General features: G+C 41.4%; 1 protein-coding gene across 1 annotated transcript in view; it reads right to left on the reverse strand.

The window, feature by feature from the left end:
• Nucleotides 1–21,704, reverse strand: part of GLG1 (golgi glycoprotein 1) — an 84,141-nt gene that overhangs the window by 20,302 nt on the left and 42,135 nt on the right. The window contains exons 4-10 of the mRNA XM_039558182.1: nucleotides 19,099–19,314; nucleotides 12,218–12,421; nucleotides 11,510–11,581; nucleotides 9,168–9,351; nucleotides 7,200–7,414; nucleotides 1,679–1,800; nucleotides 929–1,030 (exon numbers count right to left, since the gene is read on the reverse strand). Coding sequence (XP_039414116.1) covers nucleotides 929–1,030; nucleotides 1,679–1,800; nucleotides 7,200–7,414; nucleotides 9,168–9,351; nucleotides 11,510–11,581; nucleotides 12,218–12,421; nucleotides 19,099–19,314 — 1,115 coding nt within the window. The remainder of the gene's footprint in view (nucleotides 1–928; nucleotides 1,031–1,678; nucleotides 1,801–7,199; nucleotides 7,415–9,167; nucleotides 9,352–11,509; nucleotides 11,582–12,217; nucleotides 12,422–19,098; nucleotides 19,315–21,704) is intronic.

Raw genomic sequence — 21,704 nt, forward strand, 5'->3', positions numbered from 1 at the left:
AAAAAGCCTTAAACTCCCTGGTCCATGAAGCCCCTTATATTTTAAAAGCAGAAGGTTCACAGAGCACATCAGCTCTCAGCTGCTGGCAATGCTGTCCATAAATACATGACTTGTTATGAGTCAAGATTTTCTTAATGTTTGATTTGAACACTCCTTGCAGTAATCGAAGCCCAGGACTTCTTGCCTTACACTCTTTGTGGCCACTAAGAACAATTATTCAATTTCCTGCAGTAAGGCCATTTAATGTACTCTATTTCCTCACCTCTCAATCTTCTTTAGAAGACAAGCCAAACACTTATTCTTTCCTCACTGGTCACGTTTATCACATTTATTCTCACCTCATCCTAACCAACACTGGCACAAGGGGCTTTGTATATATTTAAAACAAAGCACTGCCATCTCTGGATGAGAAAGATGGAAAAGTAGTGCTCTGAAGGGTATTATATCTGCTCTACAGGCTGTAATCACACCCAGAGAATTTGAAAAAAGGCATAAATGGAGGCAGGAAGCTTCTCACACAGTGAGTCTTTGTTATACTTATAAACTTGGGTTTCCTTAAGTTCCATATTGCAGCACTTAGAGCAGACACAACTGGCTGCCACCTGCAGAGAAAGAGACCTTCAACTTCAATATGGTCAGACAGAATTCTTTAATTAGATGCAATGAATTTTAGAGCTCAAACTTGAGCACTTTTTAAGGTTGCATCACTTCTACAAGAGTACCTGATTTAAGTGGCATCACACCTTTTCTAAGCAGCTTTTGCTTTTAGTGTTCTAAACAGGCATTAACACCCTACCAACCTGCCATACTTGAAGGTCCTCTTCTGAACAATCACAAGCTATACTGTTTTACAAGGAACTGCTAATGCATACAAACACTTAATACAAGTAACATCAAATAAAGATATATCTTGTTTTTCAATACTCACTTCCAGTCACGAGATATAAAATACTGGAGCTCCAGGAGCCTATGCTCACAGTCCTCTACCATTTTCTCAGTGTACAAGTGCTCCATCAGACAAGACAGAATCCTGCAAACAGAAGAAAAAGCCAGGCCACAGACTGTTAAAATCATGCTAAGCTTCCCTGTAACAGCTGGTGTTGCCAAATCAGTCTTTCCAGTGAACCATAGATAAGATGTTCAAACTCAGTGAAGATCTTTCTCTTCCTTCAAAAAGGTTACATCTAAAACAAGTGTATATCAGATTTGTACTCTCTCACGTTCCATTGTTTTAGTTATCTCAGCAAGTTTGATATACAACAAAATCGTAAGAAGTATTCCACAGAAAATCTGGCTCAGGGCAGAATATATTATCACACCTGAAGACAAAGGAGACACCAGTCTCTGCCTTATGGATTTGCTTACCTGGCCTTTCCAGGCTTGTTACATTGTGATATTGCTTGAGATTTACATAGTTAGAGAAATTAGCACACCAAATGTTACAAACTTAGTCTAAGTGTCCGTGATAGCTCCATCCTTCACCAGTGCTAAACCAGTCCTCCTATAAAAATACTGGCCTGCTTGTACAGCAAGAATGGAGACAGCTCAGTTTAACCCTCTATGACTGGTCTGGAGTCACTAGTCTGGACAGGTTTTAGTGTCTCTACTGGTCAGCCACACAACCTTTACAGATGCCTAACAGGAAAAAACCCATCAGTTCTAACTGAGAGGCACCTACATGGGGTCTCCAGACCGTATGTGCTTGCAGGCTGTCTGTATCACCGACTCGCAGGCCTCGTTCAGCGCGCGGTCGATGCGATAGTCAGCACCGGGGTCCGTTTCCTGAATCAGGGTTTGAAGCTGGAAGAAAGGAATTGTGGATAGGAAAACAAATGTTAAAGACCTAAATGAGAGCACTTACAACCTCTCAGTGTGGCAATTCTAGGCCAGTAACAACATCACAATGTATGAACTCTGCTCTGCAGTGTTTTATTTTAAGAACTTGTGCTGCCAACTCCAGCACTGCTGGACCCTAATTATCATTATGAAGGTATCCCAGGAACATTGTATGAGACCAGTCACACACTGAAGGTCAGCTGTAAACTTGGACTACTTATGTACCAATTTACAGACTAGAACAGGTAAAATCTGCATACTCTATTTGTGATCTGTCTTAAGCTTTGATGGTAGCCTCAATTCCGTAAGGCTGACGATATCAAACACACAAATTTGTCGTATTTTTATGAATACTATTTACAACTGAAACCCAAATCAATGTCTAAAGATCATGTGCCTATCTACAAAGTCTAAACCAGTTTTTAGTTGCCTGGAGAGTACAATGTCCTGTTCTGATGCCCCATGAGGTAACATTTCCTCAGGGATGCCTGCTCAAGCTTTTGGAAGTCAGGAACTATAGTACACATTTTTTTATTATGTGTATGTATGTGTGTGTCTAAGGTATAAAATAAGTTATAAAACAGGACACCCTGTTTTAACTACTTAAGAGAGGTCATAGTGTAAATGAAAGATGAAAATAAAAACTTTCCAAAGATTTAGAGACCAGGTGTGCCAACCCAAAGCTGATATCCCAGCACTCCCTTTATGACTTCTAAATACTTTCAGTTGTCATAGGTAAATGCAGTATGAACAGCTCCATCAAATCTTTTCTTCCTGTGAAACAGCTGTTCTGACAAAAGCTGCAGAAAAACAATTCTCTCTTATTAGTAAGGAAACATCATTTAGCATATTTAGCACTATGTTACAAAATCAAATCCGGACACAGTAATTTGGGAGGTGTCTGCTGGGCCAGGGGAAGAGAATTTGGGTAAATCTCAATTCTGGGACAAAGGTAGCTTCTGGACCATAATTCAGCCAAGGATCCCCATGCCCCACTTCATTTTCCATCAAGCTGTGAATTTCCAAAGACTGATGGAAGGCAGACTGGTATCATCATTCAGCAGGCAAACATCTTCAGCTGACAAATTTGAAGGAAAAAAAAAAAAAGAAGAGGTTGCTGAGAAGGCAACTGCACACCAACATCAAATGGTCTACATGCTCCTAGCATCTTGACACTTAGTTAATGGTTTTAGTCATTGGCCCTCAGCCCAACTAAATCAAAAGCACAGTTACAATTTTATTCTCTACCTTTCAAAGTCTGCACCGAAACACCATCCAGGAAACTCCCAGGGGCAAAACCCTAACATCTCAAAACACAGGCAAGAAAAAAAGCATCAGAGAACTGGAGAAAATACAAGCTAGCACAATTTATCCAACAGGAAACTTGCAGTCATGAGGACAGACCACAGATTGCCTGGGAGGAACACAGGATTTGCTGCGACTCGCTCTTAATTATGCCCAGCGTCAGCTTCTAAGGGATGCAGGCAGCTGAAAAGGTGTACCTATCAAAAATTTTTGGGATACTTTAATTAAAAAAATAAATAAATAAACGTTTTATACAACTCTGACAGTGGTCAAACAGAAGCCAATACAGTTCATAACATAGTGGCACCTTAATTGAATGTGCTCTTTACAAACTTTTTAAGAGTCACTGCAAGAGGGAGAAGAATATTGTGGTTTTGCTGGTACAGACACACAGCCTGCATGGATGGGGAATACTCTGCATGTAAAGTGATGGGATTACTTCAAATTAGGTGACTTACATATCAAAGGTGGAATTTACTCCCTCAAGGACAAATCGGTGAATAGAACCTCAAACCCAACGCTTTTTTTATACACACAGATTAGATAAACTGGCCAGAGCATTATGTAGGCAGGATTCTTCCTCAGGTCTCAATTAATTGGTATTTCTGTTGCTATCAAGTGGAAGAGGCCAAAGCACACTGGGTACAACAGCTCAGAAGCACTGAAGCACCTCCTTATCCTTCCACCCTGTTTTGGGCACTACTGCAGAATTCCCAATCTTAATTCTCAACCACATGCAAGATGTGCAGCACCAAGCCAGCTGCCCTGACTGCAGGGAAGAAGGAATAATTTGGCAACAGTGATAAAAGTGAAGGTTGTATAGGATTTTCCTCCCTCACACAACAAACCCTCACAGCTGAAAAGCAGCTGGATAAACTTTACAATCCCCTGAACTTTTATCCTGGACACGGAACTAAATTAACAATGAACTACCAATTTAACAGCTGTATTAGAAATTGGAGGCAAGAAATATATGCCTTTTTAGCAGGGATTGGAGTTTTAGATGCTCAAAGGTCTGAACAGAAAATAAACCCAAAGATAAGACCAGGGCAACACAGAAGCCACATATTTGAAAAACGATTTGCCAACAGCTCTAATACAAAATACTGCTTTCACCAAGCAACACCAGAGGTGCTATATACTGCCAGTACAGCTGCAGACCTTTGAACGGCTGATGCTCACAATTAAGTGACACTTAATCTCCTATCTGATGACCCACCACAGCACACGTGTGCATAGGATCCCTTACGTCCACAGCTGGGCACAATGAGGCTCAACACACATCCAGGGGTTCTCTTTCTAACTTAGGCCAAACCACTTACATAAAGCCATTGTTCTCCACCCTTCGCAGAGCTTTAGAATTTTGGCAAGTTCACTGTTGAAACGAAGACAAAACCCCCACACAGCTTTGACACTTAGGTCTAGATGTGCTTCTTGCACAACAGCAGTTAGGTGTGAGCAGAGACTCTCACATGCAAGATGACTCCGGCTGAGGTGTCTCACAAGAAATGGAACTTCTCAGATTAAAATACTGGGGGTTTGAGAATGTCTAAGAATGCATTTTGTTGACAGTTTTAAATACAAATAATCACTCAATCTGGATGAAGGAAAGGGTACAAGTCAATGCTCTTGTCTTGCAGGAAAATAAAATGGAGGTTCTTTGGTTGTGTTTTGTTGTTTTAGGATTCTTTAGGTTGTTTTTGGCAGATGGGCAAAAGTCTTCCTTTCATAAGACGAGCAGAATCAGAGCAAACCTTCACAGACAGGACAGTAAGTAAAACCAGATCCAAATTAGATGTTTTCCCTTCCAATTGCCTCCAGCAAACTTTCTAGGCATGTGTGCCCGGTCAAAGAGCTTCTATAAGGAAGAATTTCAGGACAAGAACTATTGCTTTGAGTTAGCCAAGAAATCATGGTGCTGTACTAGCATTACCTCATGATGCTGCTAAAAGCACAGGGATGCGAGTCTTTGACTCTATAGAAAAGACAACATCTGGAGATGGACCCAAAGAACTGCAGCAAGCTCTGCTGGGACCACCCCAGAGCACCTGTGCTGTTCTCTGTTTCTGCAGGTGAAAATGTAGGAGTGCCACACACAACAGCTACACCATCAAGAGCCACAGCAGAACCATATGTCTAAGGTGCTCTCTAGGTACCCAGAAAGAACTGAAATGGCTCCAGCTTACTCTAAAGGATGGATCTCTAACTTCCCTTCTTCAGGGCTTGCCATCTGGGCCAACCTCATGTGACAAGGAGTTGGAGTCTCTAGCACAAGTTGCCTAGTATCTGGAAGACTTTCACACAATATTCTCTTCCTTGCAAAGGTAATGTATCTGCCTTGGAACGTGAAAATAGGAAGCTCATTCTAACACAATAAATCAAAACACAACAAAGACACTGACAACCCTTACCATTCAAATACAAAATATAAGAACAATAAATTATTTAGTATTTCAAAAGCTGTAGGCAGCTATGTAATAGCACCATGTCAGTCTTCAGAAACTCAGAACATTGGAACGTTTATTCTGTTCTTGCAATCATCTATTTCCTCTTGCCCATAAAAATCCAGACAAACTAAATGTAGTTTATAAAATCAACACCTTATTTGCTTCTTTCTGCTGTCCTTTGCCCAGAGAACAAAACACATTTAACTTGAAGGAGACTCATGGACAATCCTATTTACTATTGCATCAACTTACTGCAAAAAAATTAAAGCAGTATCTTAAGTATAAGAGAATTAAAAAACCTCCAAACCTGCTCAAAATTTCTAAAGATATTTTTCTCTGGAAGTCTGAAATCCTGTATCACTTTTGGGGGTCTCCTGTTTTGACTTACGACTTGTTCTGAACATGCACTTCATGATCTAAAAGTTATTCCCAAGATTAACTGATCTTATGAATATTTGCAAATAACAAAATTCTGAAGCAGCAGTTTCAATTTTGTATTTAAACAGAAACAAATACTCAGTTTCTCACACAAAGGCTGCAGAGCATAAGTAATGCACTACAGATCCCCGCAGGAATGACTCAAACTGTACAGCTGCTGCACAAGTACACCTGGTATTTATGCAGAAAAGCTTCACCACAAAAGCACCCAATGCCTTACAAAAATTTAACAGGTATTAATTTATCTTTGATAATACACACAAACTGGCATCATGTGAGGCTCAAGTTTTAAGCTACATTTACAACAGAAATGTATAGAACAGTGGTTCTGTATATTAAAAGAAGTCAAGAGCATACATCTCCCCAAATTCCTACATCAGCACTAACACTCCTTTGCCATTTTTATCACTGATGTCACTTTCTTGGGGTCATGGGTCATTAAAACCAAGTACTAAGTACAAAAATGTAATTTCATATTAAAAAGCACTAATGAGTTCGAACAAAAATTAAATTGTTTTCAATTTAAAGAAATGATAAGCAGGATGTATTTGGGCCAAAATGGAGTTAAAAAAAAGGCAAAATAAATATTCCATTTTACAGAGGTATTTTGGAGGAAAGTAACATTTCCTTCACTGGCTGCAACTACATCAACCCACAGCAGCCTGCTGTACCTCCCTGTCCCTGAAGTTCCATTTCCATCCTTAAAGCTGAATGAAATAGCAAAAATAAAACTGAGTGGGAAGGTGCTTTGAAAGGTTTTGTACATTTCCAAGGACAGGGCACAGGGGGAAAAGTAAAGGAAGAAAAGGGAAGAGGGGGGAAAGGGAAGGAGAAGAAATATTTTAGAATTATAAACAGCAAGTTTCCCTACATCTTACACCCAAGGAGAGAATTCCATGACTTCAAAGCTGGTGAGGAAGAACTAAAGAAGATCCAATACAAAACCCAGAGCACAACAATGCAAAATGTATTTTTGAGGGCAAAAACACCACCCCTTACTGATGTGCTGCTAGATAGCATGGCAATTACACAACTGCTTCCAGCATTCAGCGGCACCCAGCAGAGCCAGGCTGACTTCAGCAGAACCTCCATCGCAAGGCAAAACATTGACAGACAAATCAATGCTTCTACCAACTGAGCAAACTTAAGTGAAGTGATAGAAAAGCTCCTTACTGCCTGCTGACAATTGAGCCCGACGCTGCCCTTTTCGCCCCGGACTACTTTCATCAGGCAGTGCAGGGTGCGACCTTTCCGATGGAGGCCGGAGCAGTGGTGCTCGATCTCCCCTCGGCAGCTCAGGATGATTTCTGGGCTCAGTGAGAAGTCTTCCATCAGCATGCGCCGGTAATCCAGCATTTCACCCTGGCACTCACTGCTCACTTGTCGACCTGAGCCAAGAGAAGATGATGTTATTTAGTTTCAATGCTTAGCAGAGCCCTTCTTGACCTGTGCTACCAGCGAGTTGGAAGAGCAGAGACAATCAAGAGTCCACGCTCTGAACAACACCAGACTGCAACAAATGTGCTGGAGCATTTGTGCTGGGGAATAAAGCAGAGGTTATGGTAGCTCCTGTCATTTAAACAACCCTGTAAAATATAGCCAGTCTATGGATTTAACACAGTTTTTTAAAAAAGAATGCCTGAAAGATTAAGAGAATCTGATTTTGGATTTCACGTTACAGGAGTTGCTTCTGACGAACAGCGGAAAGCACTCATGGATCTGCAGTTCTGTAGCACAGGTCAGCTTTTCCCCTTATGCTCAAGGGCTCCTTTTCCCACTAGAGTTCCACTTGGGTAGTTCACCAGCTTGGTATGTAACAGAGAGGAATTTGTTTGGACAGCAGGTTAAACACTTTCTCCAAGGAGAGGGTTTTCTAGGGCAATAATACATAAATGCTCAGGAAGCCAAAAATCAGACTAAAACAAGAGTGTATATGGAGTGTCCAACAAACCACTGCAGCTGCATAGAAATCTTGCTGTAGTAAATGCTTAGACCTGCTATAAGCTTTCCTGCAGACCCCATCACAACCTATTCATATGTGCACAACATCCCATGGAACATAGGACACTCCAACAGGGGCTGCCAGGCATTGTAACACATGCACATGGAGCTGTGTGGAATAATTAGTGTTCCTCCTGGGCTATGCCTCATGCATGAGACACTGCAGAACCTGTTCCACCATGAAAGTAAATAACTGAACAGCAGTTTTCTGCATGTAATTCAGGAAACCACCTGCCCTACTGCAGGGAGAAGTAAAAAAAAAAAAAATCCCACAATTTTTCTACAAACAGGGTACATCATTTCCACATCAATCAGAAGCAAGGAGTTATTCAAACTCACAAATGTAGAGACTGCTTATGGAATTATGGCAGCCTTCCCATCCCATGCCAGAGGCACTGCAGCATGCAGCCCTGCTGCTCACTCTGAAAACCACACAGCTGCATGCCAAGAGGAAAAACAAACAGTTCTCCAGTGCAGATCTAGAGGATGCAACACATTATTTCACATTATGGCAATTTCACAGAGAACCTTTAGCATGGTCCAGCTGCACTGAGCCTTCTAATGCCTTTGGAAACAGCAGCTGGTGTTAGGACACCTCCAGCTTACATTAACTTAAATGATCAAAAATAGTATTCTCACACTTACCTTCTTTCTATATAGGGAAAAACCAGAGTCACAGAAATAAAGCATTTACCCAAGCTACTGAACTGCAAGAAAAAACATTATTTACAGCAGGCAGAGGACTGAGTATCCCTGGTTTTCCCTGAGTGAGGATAAACAGGTTCTCTATTCAGTGTTTTAACCTTGTAGCATATTTAATGCTTACTACACAATGGAGGAAAAGAGCTGCTTGAATTCACAGTGAATAGAAGGATTTGCAACTATACATCAGCAGTCCAAGTGGGATTTGCTATTTTGCATTTTAAACTTCTTGTCTGCACAAAAGGAGTCAGTGGCAGGAGGGGTTTACTCAGCTATTCTGATCATCAAAACAACAGTGATGAAAGCACCATGATGAGGAACTTTGTCTTTGAAACAAAGTTTGGAAAAAGGTTCTTGGAGAAGAAGGCTTTAAATACACAAAGTTGAAGGTCCCTCATTTTAAAACCAAGGTGCCAGCAAGTTTTGAACTCCACTTACCTCTGTGCACAGCAGACTCTAAGCACATCAACAGATAGGAAAGCCGGGCTTCCCGAGAGCGGGGCAGGTTCTCCACATTACAGCGGTATTTCTTCAGGTCACTTTTACAGGACTTGGCCAGCGAGTAACTGACTTTGTAGTCCTGGGCAATGAGCTTCTGGCGGGTCGTCAGCGCATCACGACACTGCAGGAGACACATTGAGATGGTGGAATGAGCTTCCGTGTGCTGGTGGCAGAGAGCTGGCCCTGCTGCTGTCGAGTTTTCAAGTTGGATCTCAGGAAACAACCGATGCTTTTAAATTTATGTGTTTAAGCTGGGCTGCAGCTAAATTTCATTTGTCTCATAGAAAGCACACAGTTAACAATGCACACTGAGGTCAACGGATCAGGGGTTTCAAAGGGAGCAGCTCTCAAAACTGCACATTCATCCAGCTTTTTGTGAAGAGCTACGGCTGAGAGCGTGACTCATTTGTGGTAACTAGGAGCAGTTGCTGACATTTACCCCACCTGTGGTACATGCTCACCCCATGCCCTCAAGAAAGAACTTTTTCCAGTTGCATTTACAAAATAATGCATTTCTTGGATTTGTTCTGCAACGCACTGAGGAGATGACAGCAGATAAAACAGTCTAACTGTGGGAATTTCTAGCCATTTTCCACAACTGGTGAGGTTCATGAGGATGCACTGTGGCCAAACCCGAACCTAGCAGCTGCAAGAATAACCCTCCGAATTTCATCCAAAAAAGGGCCTGTAAAAACACTGCTACACTTCATAGCTTTTGGTTTACATTATGTGGAAATTAAATCTGAGAGCAGCAGATAACTCAGAATAGCTCAAGCAAATTTCCCCATTCCCAGCCCACTTGAAAGGAAGGAAAACAGTGAATATGTAGGTAGGGAGAAGAGGGAGCAATCTTGGCACAAGGAACAGAAAAGCCCTAGAACCCGCTCCCCACTTCCTTACGTCAGGTTTTTGACTTCACTCCCTCCTTCCCACACCTACTCGAGGACCTGGAAAGCCCTACTCCAAGATATTCCCACACCCTCTTTCATGCTCCTGTGCAGTCTCAGACCCTGGGACTGGACAAATTTACAGCTCTGAACACAGGGAGGTACTGGCTCGCAGATACCTCATCACCTGAAGTAGGGAAAGGCTGGATACAGCCTGGGAACCAGTTTTGGATGACAAAAAGCGAGCCACCCACCAGCAGCTATTGCTGGCTACATGTGTATGCAGCAGCCGACGCCATCAGCACGGAGGGACTCTTTGCTGGGTAACAGTTTCTACAAAACCAGTGACTTTGCAGATGGTCCAACCTTGGCAGCTCTGAGAGTGAGAACTACACGTAGTGTTCCTTCTGCTCTGCAAACTGCGTCCTCAGAGCATCCACCCCTCTCTCCCTATGAAGTCATCTGCTGCAGCTTGGTCTAACCTCTCTACATCTTATTCATACCTCGGTCAGCTGATCATGGAAAACACCCTTCAAAAACTACCAGTGTCCCTGTGTAACTAAAAAGAAGTTAAGCAACAGCAGCAGCTCATTTCAGTAACACGTTTCTACAAAATGGAGCTTTCTTTCAAGCCCTCAGTGATCACTCATTCAGATTTGAATTTGTTAATTGGAACCAAGCTGTCAGACAGCTAATGCATTTAACAAAAAGGAAATTAGTCTGATCCCTCCAGCACTCTGAATCAGGCTCCTTCAGCAGATCAACTCTGAGGAGATCTTTACAGATATTCATCTTCATATCCTTTCTGACATTATAATTCCATATAATCCCAAACACTATGATGCTGCTTCTAAAATCACTGAAGGCATTGCTGCCTTAACAAAGCACCTATGCCAATACCAACTGTTCATGACTAGCTTTCTAGAACAACTTTTTTTGCTGTTGTTGAAAACCACATCAAGAAAACCACGAAGAAAACTTCAGTCACTGAACTGCGCATCCTTCCCACAGAATGTGATGCTTGAAAACACAAGTGAAACAAACACAGCTTCATTTTTGTTTCTAATCTGTACAATTAGAACAGCATTTATTCAAGGCTTACCTCAGCATGCTGTGACTCCTACTTTAAACAGTCAATCACAATGCTACCACTTGAGCTCCATGTCTGCCTCCCCAAATTACCCACCCAAAAGCTTTGATTTATTTAAATCCTTTAAAGACTGAAACTTGAAACACAAAAACATAAAAGTAAAAAGCATTTGTTAAAGCAGACGATTATCTGGCTAGGAAGATGACAGATTTTCCTTAACACTGGAAAAGAATAATGCAGTCTGGACTGAGGAATGATCTGATGATTTCTGCAGTAAGGATTTGTCTCACCAGGATACGTACCTTTTCACTCATTGATTCTTCAAACTTGTGATTAAAGAGGCACTTGTATACTCGGCCTTCCCCAGCCTGAGTCTGTAAAACAGAACAATAACATTTGCCATTAAAGTTAAGACTTGTGACACTTAACGAGCAGGCTAAACTACACCTGAAGAGAATTTTTTTAAGCTAACAATATATTTGAGTTAATACTTCAAATGACAGTGATAGCTTCTATGCAATAAAAATCCTTTAAATTTTATTGCATTTTTAAAAATCTGGTCATGTTCATCACCCTTTTAGTGTCACGACTCTCAGCTAATACAAGCTATTTGACACTGAACAATGCAGCTCTTCAGCTCATGCTCTAGGCATAGGAAGTGCTGCAAGTACAGTCAGACCAGGCTTACCTTGTGCAACAGCTCACAGCTGTAGAAAGGAGTGGTCACTCACCTCTGCCTTTCCTCCCCCACTCCCTGTCACACCAGCTATGACGCCCATTAAACCATTTATGCCAATTCAGTTCATTAACTCATTGGAAATAATGCACGTTTGTTGGGTGAGTGAATTTAATACTGGAATTATTGCAAAATGACAGCTACAAGGTATCTGTTTCCAGTATTATACAATATCACTCAGGCTCCAGTTTACACTTCCATTCCTTTTTCCAGAGAGGTTTTGGGGTTTTTTAAATGGATTACTGTAGAGAGAAGGGAAGAGGAAAGTACTCACATTTTCACAGAATCGTTCTCTGTCATCTCGGCATGCAAAGTAGAGATGCCGGTCCAGGTGGAAGTCATCGGAAGAGAGTTCAGCTACACGAAGAATTGCCTTCTTACACTGATCAGAAACCTGGATTCGAGGATCAGTCTCCTCTGCCTCTTTTACCAGGCCTTTTTCCAGGCATGCCACCACCTCTCCTTGCGAGTGAGCATCCTATAGGAGAACAAGACATCTGTAACCAAGCTTTTACATAATCAAGTGATCTGTGATTCTGGCTAAGTACCACATTAATTAAGCAACAAATTGTCTACATATAGACTTCCCAACATTTAGCCTAAACCACATTTAAATTCAGAGGAGGCAACAATTAAGACCTGTACTGACCACACTTCATACATCACCATCCCACTGACAGTCACCATGAAATCCCTCCCTCCAATGCTCTGGGCTTGTTTTAATGTGACTTAATGAGATTATCACTACTTAGTCACACTGCTCAGAGCAGTTTACCAAAACAGCCAAATTATCTTTAATCTGACACAGCTTTCTTGGCACCATGGCAACAGCAAGGAACAGCATCACATTAAGAAGATACTTGGAGAGAGAAAAATCATAGTTTTGCCATGCCTTCAGTTTGGGTGGTGAAAATTCATGATGCAAAAAAGGCCACAAAGGAGCTTTGACTAATGTAGGCTTCTGAATGCTAATTCCCTTACCAAGGGAATAAAAAATTGCAAAGCATTCAACAGTAGACAGAGGTCTTGGACAAAGCAGTTCTGGCCCAGTGCTGTGCACCACATCCACTGTTCTGCAGGCCTGGAGACAACCTTGGACTGTGAGCAGCAACTGCCACTGAACATAGAAAGCCCGTGCTTTGTTTGAAAGCCTGGAAGAGGCAGGACAAAGCTCAGCAAAGCTCCACTTAGTTTCCTATATCCTCTTTATGTGCTTAGAAAGAGAACCGTGCTCTCTATCTCTGTAGAAGGTCTGGGTCCCCAAATGGACTCTACTGGTATAGACTTCTCAAGGCTGCTGCAAGGTTTTCATGTGAAGGCCACCTTAATTTATGCTGCTCTGCTGCGAAAGGATATTGCCACTAAACTTAGGCTGTCTGAGTATGCAACAAGGCATGCACGTTCACATTCAGCTGAATCACCCAGCCTGGCATTTGCAGTCACCATTTAGGAGCCATCCCTTCAGCTTGCTCTGTCAAGCAGATCATCCACTGCTGTTACAGGAGCATGAGTAAGAGAGCAGTCTCCATAAAACATGTCCATGACTACTCAAAGCCATGCAACTCTCCCAAATCTTTTTCTTCTGACATGTCTCCTTACACAGGCAGCCTTCAATTCCTGTCTTAATTCTGCTACACTTGGAGCACAGGCAGAATTTGGTTGATTACTTGTTAACTTGTAAACACAACCCAGAAACATCATCAGTTTAAAAGGGCTAAAAGAAGTTTTCCCCTACCAAAAAAAAACCCAAACCAAAAATCAAACGAAAGCAGAAAACCCAAAACCCACACTCCCCAAAATTCCTTTTTTTGGTTTGCTCCTTTCTTTGAGTGAGAACTGGCCAATTCCATATGCTGAGTAGGTATCTTTGAAGAAATATAATTATACATCAACAGTCCCTTTAGGACTGAACCTCAAATCTGGATTCTGAGGAATACTACTTAGAAGTACATTTGCCACATCACTTAAAATTGCCATTTATCCATAACCACATCAAAAACAAACACTGTTCTGCAAACCCTCATGGTCAGTCACAGGTAGCAATTACAGCTGAGAAGATGTCACGTGTGAATGATTGAAAACAACCATTTTAAGCTCCTCTGGCACATTTTTGCTCCTGCCCAAGTCAAGTTGCAGCTGGGAGGCAAGGCAGACCAAGGTTATTTTCACTCACCTGCAGCTTTCCTTTGCAAGCCAGCAAGGAGGGCACAAGGCAAGCTTTTCCTGCTAGGAAAATCAGAAGTTTCCTGGTTTATTGCAGTGTGGGTTTAGATTCCTGGTCAGTGTCATATTACATATGTAAGTAAACCCTATTTTTAATAGGAAATCTGGAAAGCAGGTTTCCATATGCTGGATGTTGAACGTTTGCTGTTACACTTTAGGGATACAACATGAAATGGCTCATTTATTGCATTTCTTTGCTAATAGTGTTTTCACATTTGGGCAGATCATCCTGAAGTGCTGGCTACTCTGCTGCCCTGTGTTAGAGCAATATTGAAACATGGCAGACTCAACAGAAACACACAAACGAACCCATCTGGCTCCTGAAACATGCCCTTTCCTCCAACTATCAAGCATTTACACGCCTCCTTGTGGTACCCTTAATGTTCCTGTCCCCACATGACACTGTTTGGAAGATTTACTGGCCTAATCTGGGGTTCATTTTCAGGCAGATCAGGTCCCTACAGTGCTAGTGCTGACTAGTTCAGCAATTTTAAGGAGAGCCTGACTTCATTTCCTCAAAAGCGCACGAAGGCACCCACACTACTGCCAAACAGAGCATGGGACTCTACAAACATGGTTTAGAGAAATATCACTTCAAGTTTTAATTACAGCGTAACACCTACTGTATTTAATATTGTACAATCTCTTATTGCAGACTGGAAGCGAAAACAAATGTGTGTACAGCTGCACTCAACCATCCTGTTCTAAAGCAGCTGGCAGTGAAGGCTCCTTCCGAGGATGGCAGCACAATTTTGACACACACTGGTGGTACCTGCATCACTACCCAGCTCTACACCACAACAGCTGCCTGTTCCCACCTGCATTCCATGTGCCAACAGTCCCGCACGGTCAGCTCAGCTTCAGAGGCACCAAAGTCAAGGGTCATCATCCCACAGCAGGAGCTCTCCCAGTCCTGCTCCAGCACCAGCTACCTGGTGTGTGCAAGGGGGAAATACCTGCTGCAGCTCTGCTGTGGAATGAATCCCAAAAAAAGATTTCCTCTATCCAGCACCCATTGTCAGAAAACCTCCATAGCAGTTGAAAACCTCTAAGTTCACTCCAAAAGTCAGGACTAGTGCAAAACAGCTGCCTGTTGACAAAGTCTAGGCCTCATTTCTCTGTAGCAACACACTGAAATACAAGAGATTAAATATAAAAACCATATATGGTTCTTGGAACATAGCTTCACCACCACTATCAAGCTTTAAATGGAGGATTTTAACTGAAAGTATTGCAAATATCTGTAAAACATACTAGATAATTACCTAGTCTGGAGAATCTTGAAACTCTTCATAGCTTTATTAAAGGATATACCTAGATCCACAAAGGATACAAGTAGCTTTCCAGTACTGTCCCACAGCACTTTGAGCCACAGAGGAATGGAACTTAGTTCTAAATGTGCCCAAGCAAATCCCCTTCAGCACAACACTCTGCGAGATTTTAATCCTATGACTAAAATTCAAACTCCAGGCATGCAGCTTTAGGCCAAAACAGAATTTTAAAAACATTGGGTTTACTATTCATTTTCCATTAGAAATTTTACTTTCCCCCCAGTATAGCTTAGGCTTTGCAACTATTGGGGTTTTTTTGGTCATTTATCAGAAGTTTCCCGGAAAGGATATTATCCTGTCTGAAACCTGACATGCCTCAAGTACACATCTGTTCCAGCTGCAGCCTATCAGAGAGAAGCTAGAAAAGTGATCAAAAGAGAATGAAGAGTAAAAAGAAGCAGCAGGCAGAAGGGTAAAATATAACCTGTCTTATCAGCACAGCACCCTGCACTGGACAATTGTGGAAACCTGCTGGAGCCAGAGCAGCCAGGCTATGGAAAACCAGTCAGCAGATCAACTGGGAGCTCCAGTTCAGCTTTCCACCTGGCTAACCCACACACCAGGGATGCTGGGATGCCTCTCAGATTAGCTAATTCCCAATACTTCAGATGATAGGACACTGCATAATACTACACATACGCTGCTATACTAGTACACTGAGTAAACAAAGACTGAGCTGAATGTTATAATCTCTTCCCATTTAGACTCAGTTTCTCCTGTGTCCAGTACTTTTGTGAAACTAAGGAAAGAGAGCAACTGTACTGGAAGCATTTAGAGGTAAAAAACAAAAACAAAACCAAGAAAACAATGGTGTTTTAAGGTGTCTTCCTTTAGGAAAAATACTGTTATCTGATAAAGTACTGCAAGAGATGTGCAATTGACACTTATGCAGCCTTCATTATGGCAAATAATCAACTACAGCTTGGACATCATAGCCAAATAGCACCCTGGCAACTAGACACTACCCGCTAGAGTTTGATACAATCCTGGACCCAACCAGGATTAGGAAAATAGCTCATTTCAGTCAGCAGCTGAAGAAAAGCTCCACTGCAATTACCCATTTCAATTTCAAATTAGATCCCTATTGCATGAAGATAAAACAACTTTTAAATACCAGGAGACCAAATTCATTATGAAACACAACATCCAACTGGAGAGGTGACTGAAATTACTTTTAAATGTTTCTCCACTAGCTGGAAAAAGACAAAGACACCCCCCCCGCCAACACCTCCACAACACAGGCATGTTAGAAAACCTAATGCTTTCACATGACACATCTACAGCCTTTCTGCTACATACAGCAAAATGAAGTCTAGGGTCAGATCAAGACTTCTAAGCTGAACTTTACTGCTCTTACAAAGCAGAAACCCAACTACAAATGTGTGAAAAGAAAGCACAGAAACCACCACATCAGAAGCAACACACTCAGCAAGAACAGAATTCAATTAGGAACTATCGAGCAAGTTGAAACAAAAGGAAGTATAGAAAAGGAACGTGGTTAGCTAGCAGAGAAGCTTCAAAGGGCAGTGTAATTCCAGATGATCAACTTAAGTGCCTTTCACAGTTAAAAATGCCAGCTTATCCCAGTTACTCTGATGAAGCTATCATACTGCAATCTACTAGCTGCCTGATGTAGATGGAGTTCATGGTCTAGCTGTGCTTATTTCCATAAAAAAAGAGAGAAAGAACCTCTTCCCCCATCTTCCTCCTCAGGTGTCCAGGTCCTATTTATTAAATTCACAGTTACCTTCAGTCATACAAAAAGGTAATGACTGTTTCTCTACAGGTAAGCTCTCAGGAGCTACAGCACGGAAATAAAACCTTAACCAGCATCTGATGGGAGCAAATTAGATTTCTCTGAAGCAGCAAAGGGATAGAACAGAACACTGACAAAAGAAATGCTTGCATAGCCATTTATAGCTGTTTCCATAGCAGTATAGGGTACTTCAGTTGCTCCAAGTGCCAAGGATGACAGCATAACAAAAGATATATGACAGGCTGCAACGCTTTCACAAACCAAGGCACAATATTCTGGGTTGGGTACCAAGAAAGCGAGGAATATGCCTAAGCCATAGTAAAACCCATGGAAGTTTGGTTAGTGACCACTTTGCTAGCCCACAGAAACTTGGTGACCCAAAGTTTCCCTCTCTTTGGTGCCTTGTGACCTCAGCAGCCCAGCCATCCTCCCCCTTCACCCGCCTGAACCAATCAACATGGCAGGTTGTGCACAGTTACACACACACAGGCCTGCCCACATTGGCTTCACTCCTACCATATGAGATTTGGTTTATGCTTACAAAATCCCCTCTGCTGCATCCCTTCAGTGCTACCGTAAATATTTGACTTTATTTAAATTTGGTCAAGCCACAGGTAATATGCAGACCTGACACACAGGATGCATGTTACACTTCTGATTCTATACTGATTGTTAAAAGCAGTTTTTCATTCTCATTTCATGAGGTCTTTCAGCCCAGTATTACAAGAGAGCCTTTACTTTATGGAGAAAGCAAGTTACTCAGCTGTTAGCAGTCTGAACCTATAGTGCATCCAAGTTCCTCCCACTTCTACGGTTGCTTTTGTTCTTGTTTCCAGAAATGAGTCCTCATTTTTGTACTTTCTGTGGCTCAGCTAAGTCTTCTGGAATACACTAGAACTTAAATTTAACACACTAGCTGCTTATAGCTGTGAATATCTCAAACAACTAGGAAAGCTTCTTTTTTAACCAAAAACTGTGTATCTTATTGCAAACCCTTTCATTAACAGCTCATTTATGAGACTGTTATAAGCATAAAAGCTGTAATTCAAAAAACACTGTAAAAAGTTGATAGGCTAATTTTAACTTTAACCCTAAACATAAAAACTTAGAGAAAAGTCACTCATTCCTGCAGCACTACGTAACTGCTGCCTGCCTTAGCTATGCTGAAGCAGGCAGGGAAAGACAATCCCTTGAAAACAACCCCACATCTAGTCACTATAAACTGTTCATTGCATCAACTTCTGCTTAAGTCTCACATAGCAAACGAACACCGATTTAGTAAAACCAGGACAGTATTGGCAAGTCTGAACTACTAAAATGTGACACCACATACCCTGTGCCCTTCAACTGATTTTTTAGGGGCAGAGGAAAGGAGAAGCAAACAGATAAATGGTGTTGATCCAGTCTATCAACTAGAGCCTGAGAAAGCAGAAAGGGTTATAGCACAGGCATCATCACCTTGATAACCTTCCTGCCAGACCCAACCAGACTGTGAAATAAGCCAGGCAATAGGCATGCTTAAATCTATTGTTTGGATTCACTGTACTGAGTCAAGCTTGAGAGTACCTCATCAAAGAGACAACTACCTGCCAGATCACCTGTAGTGGTGTGTGGAAAGACAAATGAAAGTCTCTGCATAGTCGTTCCTCTCAGAGAAACGAATGCATGTTTATTAAAAAGGAACTGCAAACAATCAGGACATCACCCTATTCAGACAGATGAGATACACCACGTATTTTCTCAGTTGCAAGCAGGACAGTAATACTACTGCAGAGCCTCCACATCCGTTTCCTGAAGTGAATGACTTTTACAAGTCTATTGACAACCTACATGTTTTCTGGATACCTTTTCTCCAGGTCGAATGCTGCCACATTTCAGGAGATTGATGTCAGCTTTGCAGTCATCCATGAAGCCACAGATCAAGCGATAATCGCTGAAGATAATGGCTGTCATTTTAGTGATGTACTGATGGCACTGGTATTCAGTGATGTTGCCTCTGTGATCCACCAAACATGACACCAGGAACCCTTTACCAACTGGTTCATCTGCACACTCCTTTATCTGTTAAAAAAAAAAAAAAAAAGAAAGAAAAAAAGAAAATTACAGCGGCTGCAGCTATTCAATTTAACCTTATAAGAAAATCCTCAAAGAAACTTGCATCTGTAGCTTCAAAATCTGCTAGCAAAGAAACCCTCTAGGCTTTAGTTTGATTTTCAGTAAGTCAGAATAATTGAAAATATTTCAGAAATGAGAAATCTCATGTGTGCCAGCATGCAAAAAAAGCAAACACAGCGACCTTGAGGATTATAAACTCTATTGCTCAATAATCGTCTTTTATAATTACACTGAACCCCTGCAATCAAGTAGACTTGTAGGAAAAATGCTAGTTTGACAAACCTTTATTTAGAACACTGAGCATATTACATCTCTAAATCATACTTAGACCCCCATTAGCCACCTGACCTCACACAATATAAGATTTTGGTCAGAAGTGAGACTGATTCAAAAGTCAACACTATTTATGGAACTGTTTATAACTTGCTGGGAGATGAAAAATATTATAAAGGAAAATCCTCATCAAATTCTTTTCTATGAGGCTCTTGCATGAACTGATTGTTGGTACTAAAACCATTTTACTCAGTGGTCTAAAAAAAGTAAAAATCACTGCTAACCAAAGCTGAAAGCTGTGCAGGGATTGGAAAAGCAGCGTACAAGAACAGACAGGTCCCCAGTATAAATCACAGCCTGCACTGCTCAGGGAAGCAGACAGTCAGGCCAAACCCTCCACCTCTGGAAGTAAAAGATGCAGGCAGTTTTGACAGTGTCTTTCCAAGGGAAGGGGAAAACATGGTTACTTATCAGTTAAGGATGGTCCCTGGAGGAATCTTTCAATAGAAGCAGTGCAATGCTCCAAGGAGCACCAAGACTACACAACTCTTTAACCCTGGCAAGCCCATGTTGAAATACTTGCCCAGTTCTGGTGGCCCCTGCTCAGGAGTGTACTGAAAATCGCAGCCATAACGCTGCAGAAAGAACTCCTGGCAGGCAGACGCTTAAGTTCAGAGCTGACAGGTTTGCAAGGAATAGATACAGGTTTGCAATGGGCTGACTTGATTACATCAAAGATTTGTCCCTGTAAAAATACTGAAGGGCTCATCAATCTCAAGGAAGATCTATGGCAATCAATAATTCTGGCAGTTTCAGATAACAAGCAAGGGCAGCGCTAAGGGAACAGGCAGGAAACCATTTTATCGGTTCTCAAATACCAAGTAGGAATATTTATATTGGAAATTTTAAAAAATGGAGAGCTGTCTCTAGGAAGATATATTCTAATTCAAACAAGAATAACTCAGGGCACCCTATGACAGACTCACACAGGTCAGACTAGATGAATAAAACAGATCTCTGCCTCAGCTTATGAGGCCATTACTTTCCGTGTAACAAATAAAAAATTCAACATTTTAAACATCATTATTTGAAGGCAGATGTAGGGTGGTGAAATATTTTATATTTACTCTAAATAGCTACTAGAAAAACATTTACTAAGGTCAATGTAATTGTTACAGATAAGGTATAAAATACATTTCAAAGTGAAAACACATAGGACGCTTGCAGGGTGAACAGGACAGAGCTGAGCAAGTGCTCTCTGAGAAAGCTGCATCTTTGGTTTGGCCCTACTTCAGCTCAAGTACCGTGAGCCAAACCAGCACACAACGGCAACATGCTGTTTTTGGAAGAGTTTGGCTTTGGAAACAGCCCCAGAGCTCCACAGCCTGAGCCACTGAACTGCAGAAAAGACCAAGCGATCATGTTATTGCCAGGCCACTTCTGAAGCAACCACCGTTATCTGGTGGCCAACTATAATTCTAGGTTAAAGCTCTTGCCAGAACTTATAAAAACCACAACAGCTGAGAAGAAAAGAAATTGAAATTTGAAACTGTATTTAGGTGATAAAATTAAAGGTGCACTTTTCAGAACATACCCATACCCAGTTGGGTCAGTCACCATTTCCCAAATGACTTTTTCTAGGAATTGCTCTTCTAGTTTTATTTTGTTCTGAGTGCAAAGCAATACTTTAAACAGAGCTCATTCAACCAGCAAAAAGTCACCTATACCTGTTAGTGGAAATTTAAGGAATAGGTTAATAGTGGGAATATGAATAGGTTGATACTATATGTGAGGAGTATATGCCCACTACATATCTGTTTTAAAGAGTTTTGTAGAAGTACCTTTAAAAAAATGTTAGTGGAATGGTTTATGCACCTGTCTCAGTATTAAACACCAGAAGATCAAACATGAGACTATTATTCCTTATCTAACCTTTTTCTTTAACTAAACACCACTCATCAAATGGCAAAATTCTAAAATTATGTACACTCTTCCTACTGCTTTTAAACATCATATCCCAGATTTAGAGGGCATCATTTACAGCAATGCCAGACTGCCACTGT

The sequence above is a fragment of the Corvus cornix genome, chromosome 11 (genome assembly GCF_000738735.6).
Source record: "Corvus cornix cornix isolate S_Up_H32 chromosome 11, ASM73873v5, whole genome shotgun sequence".
In the NCBI taxonomy this organism is placed as follows: Eukaryota; Metazoa; Chordata; class Aves; order Passeriformes; family Corvidae; genus Corvus; species Corvus cornix.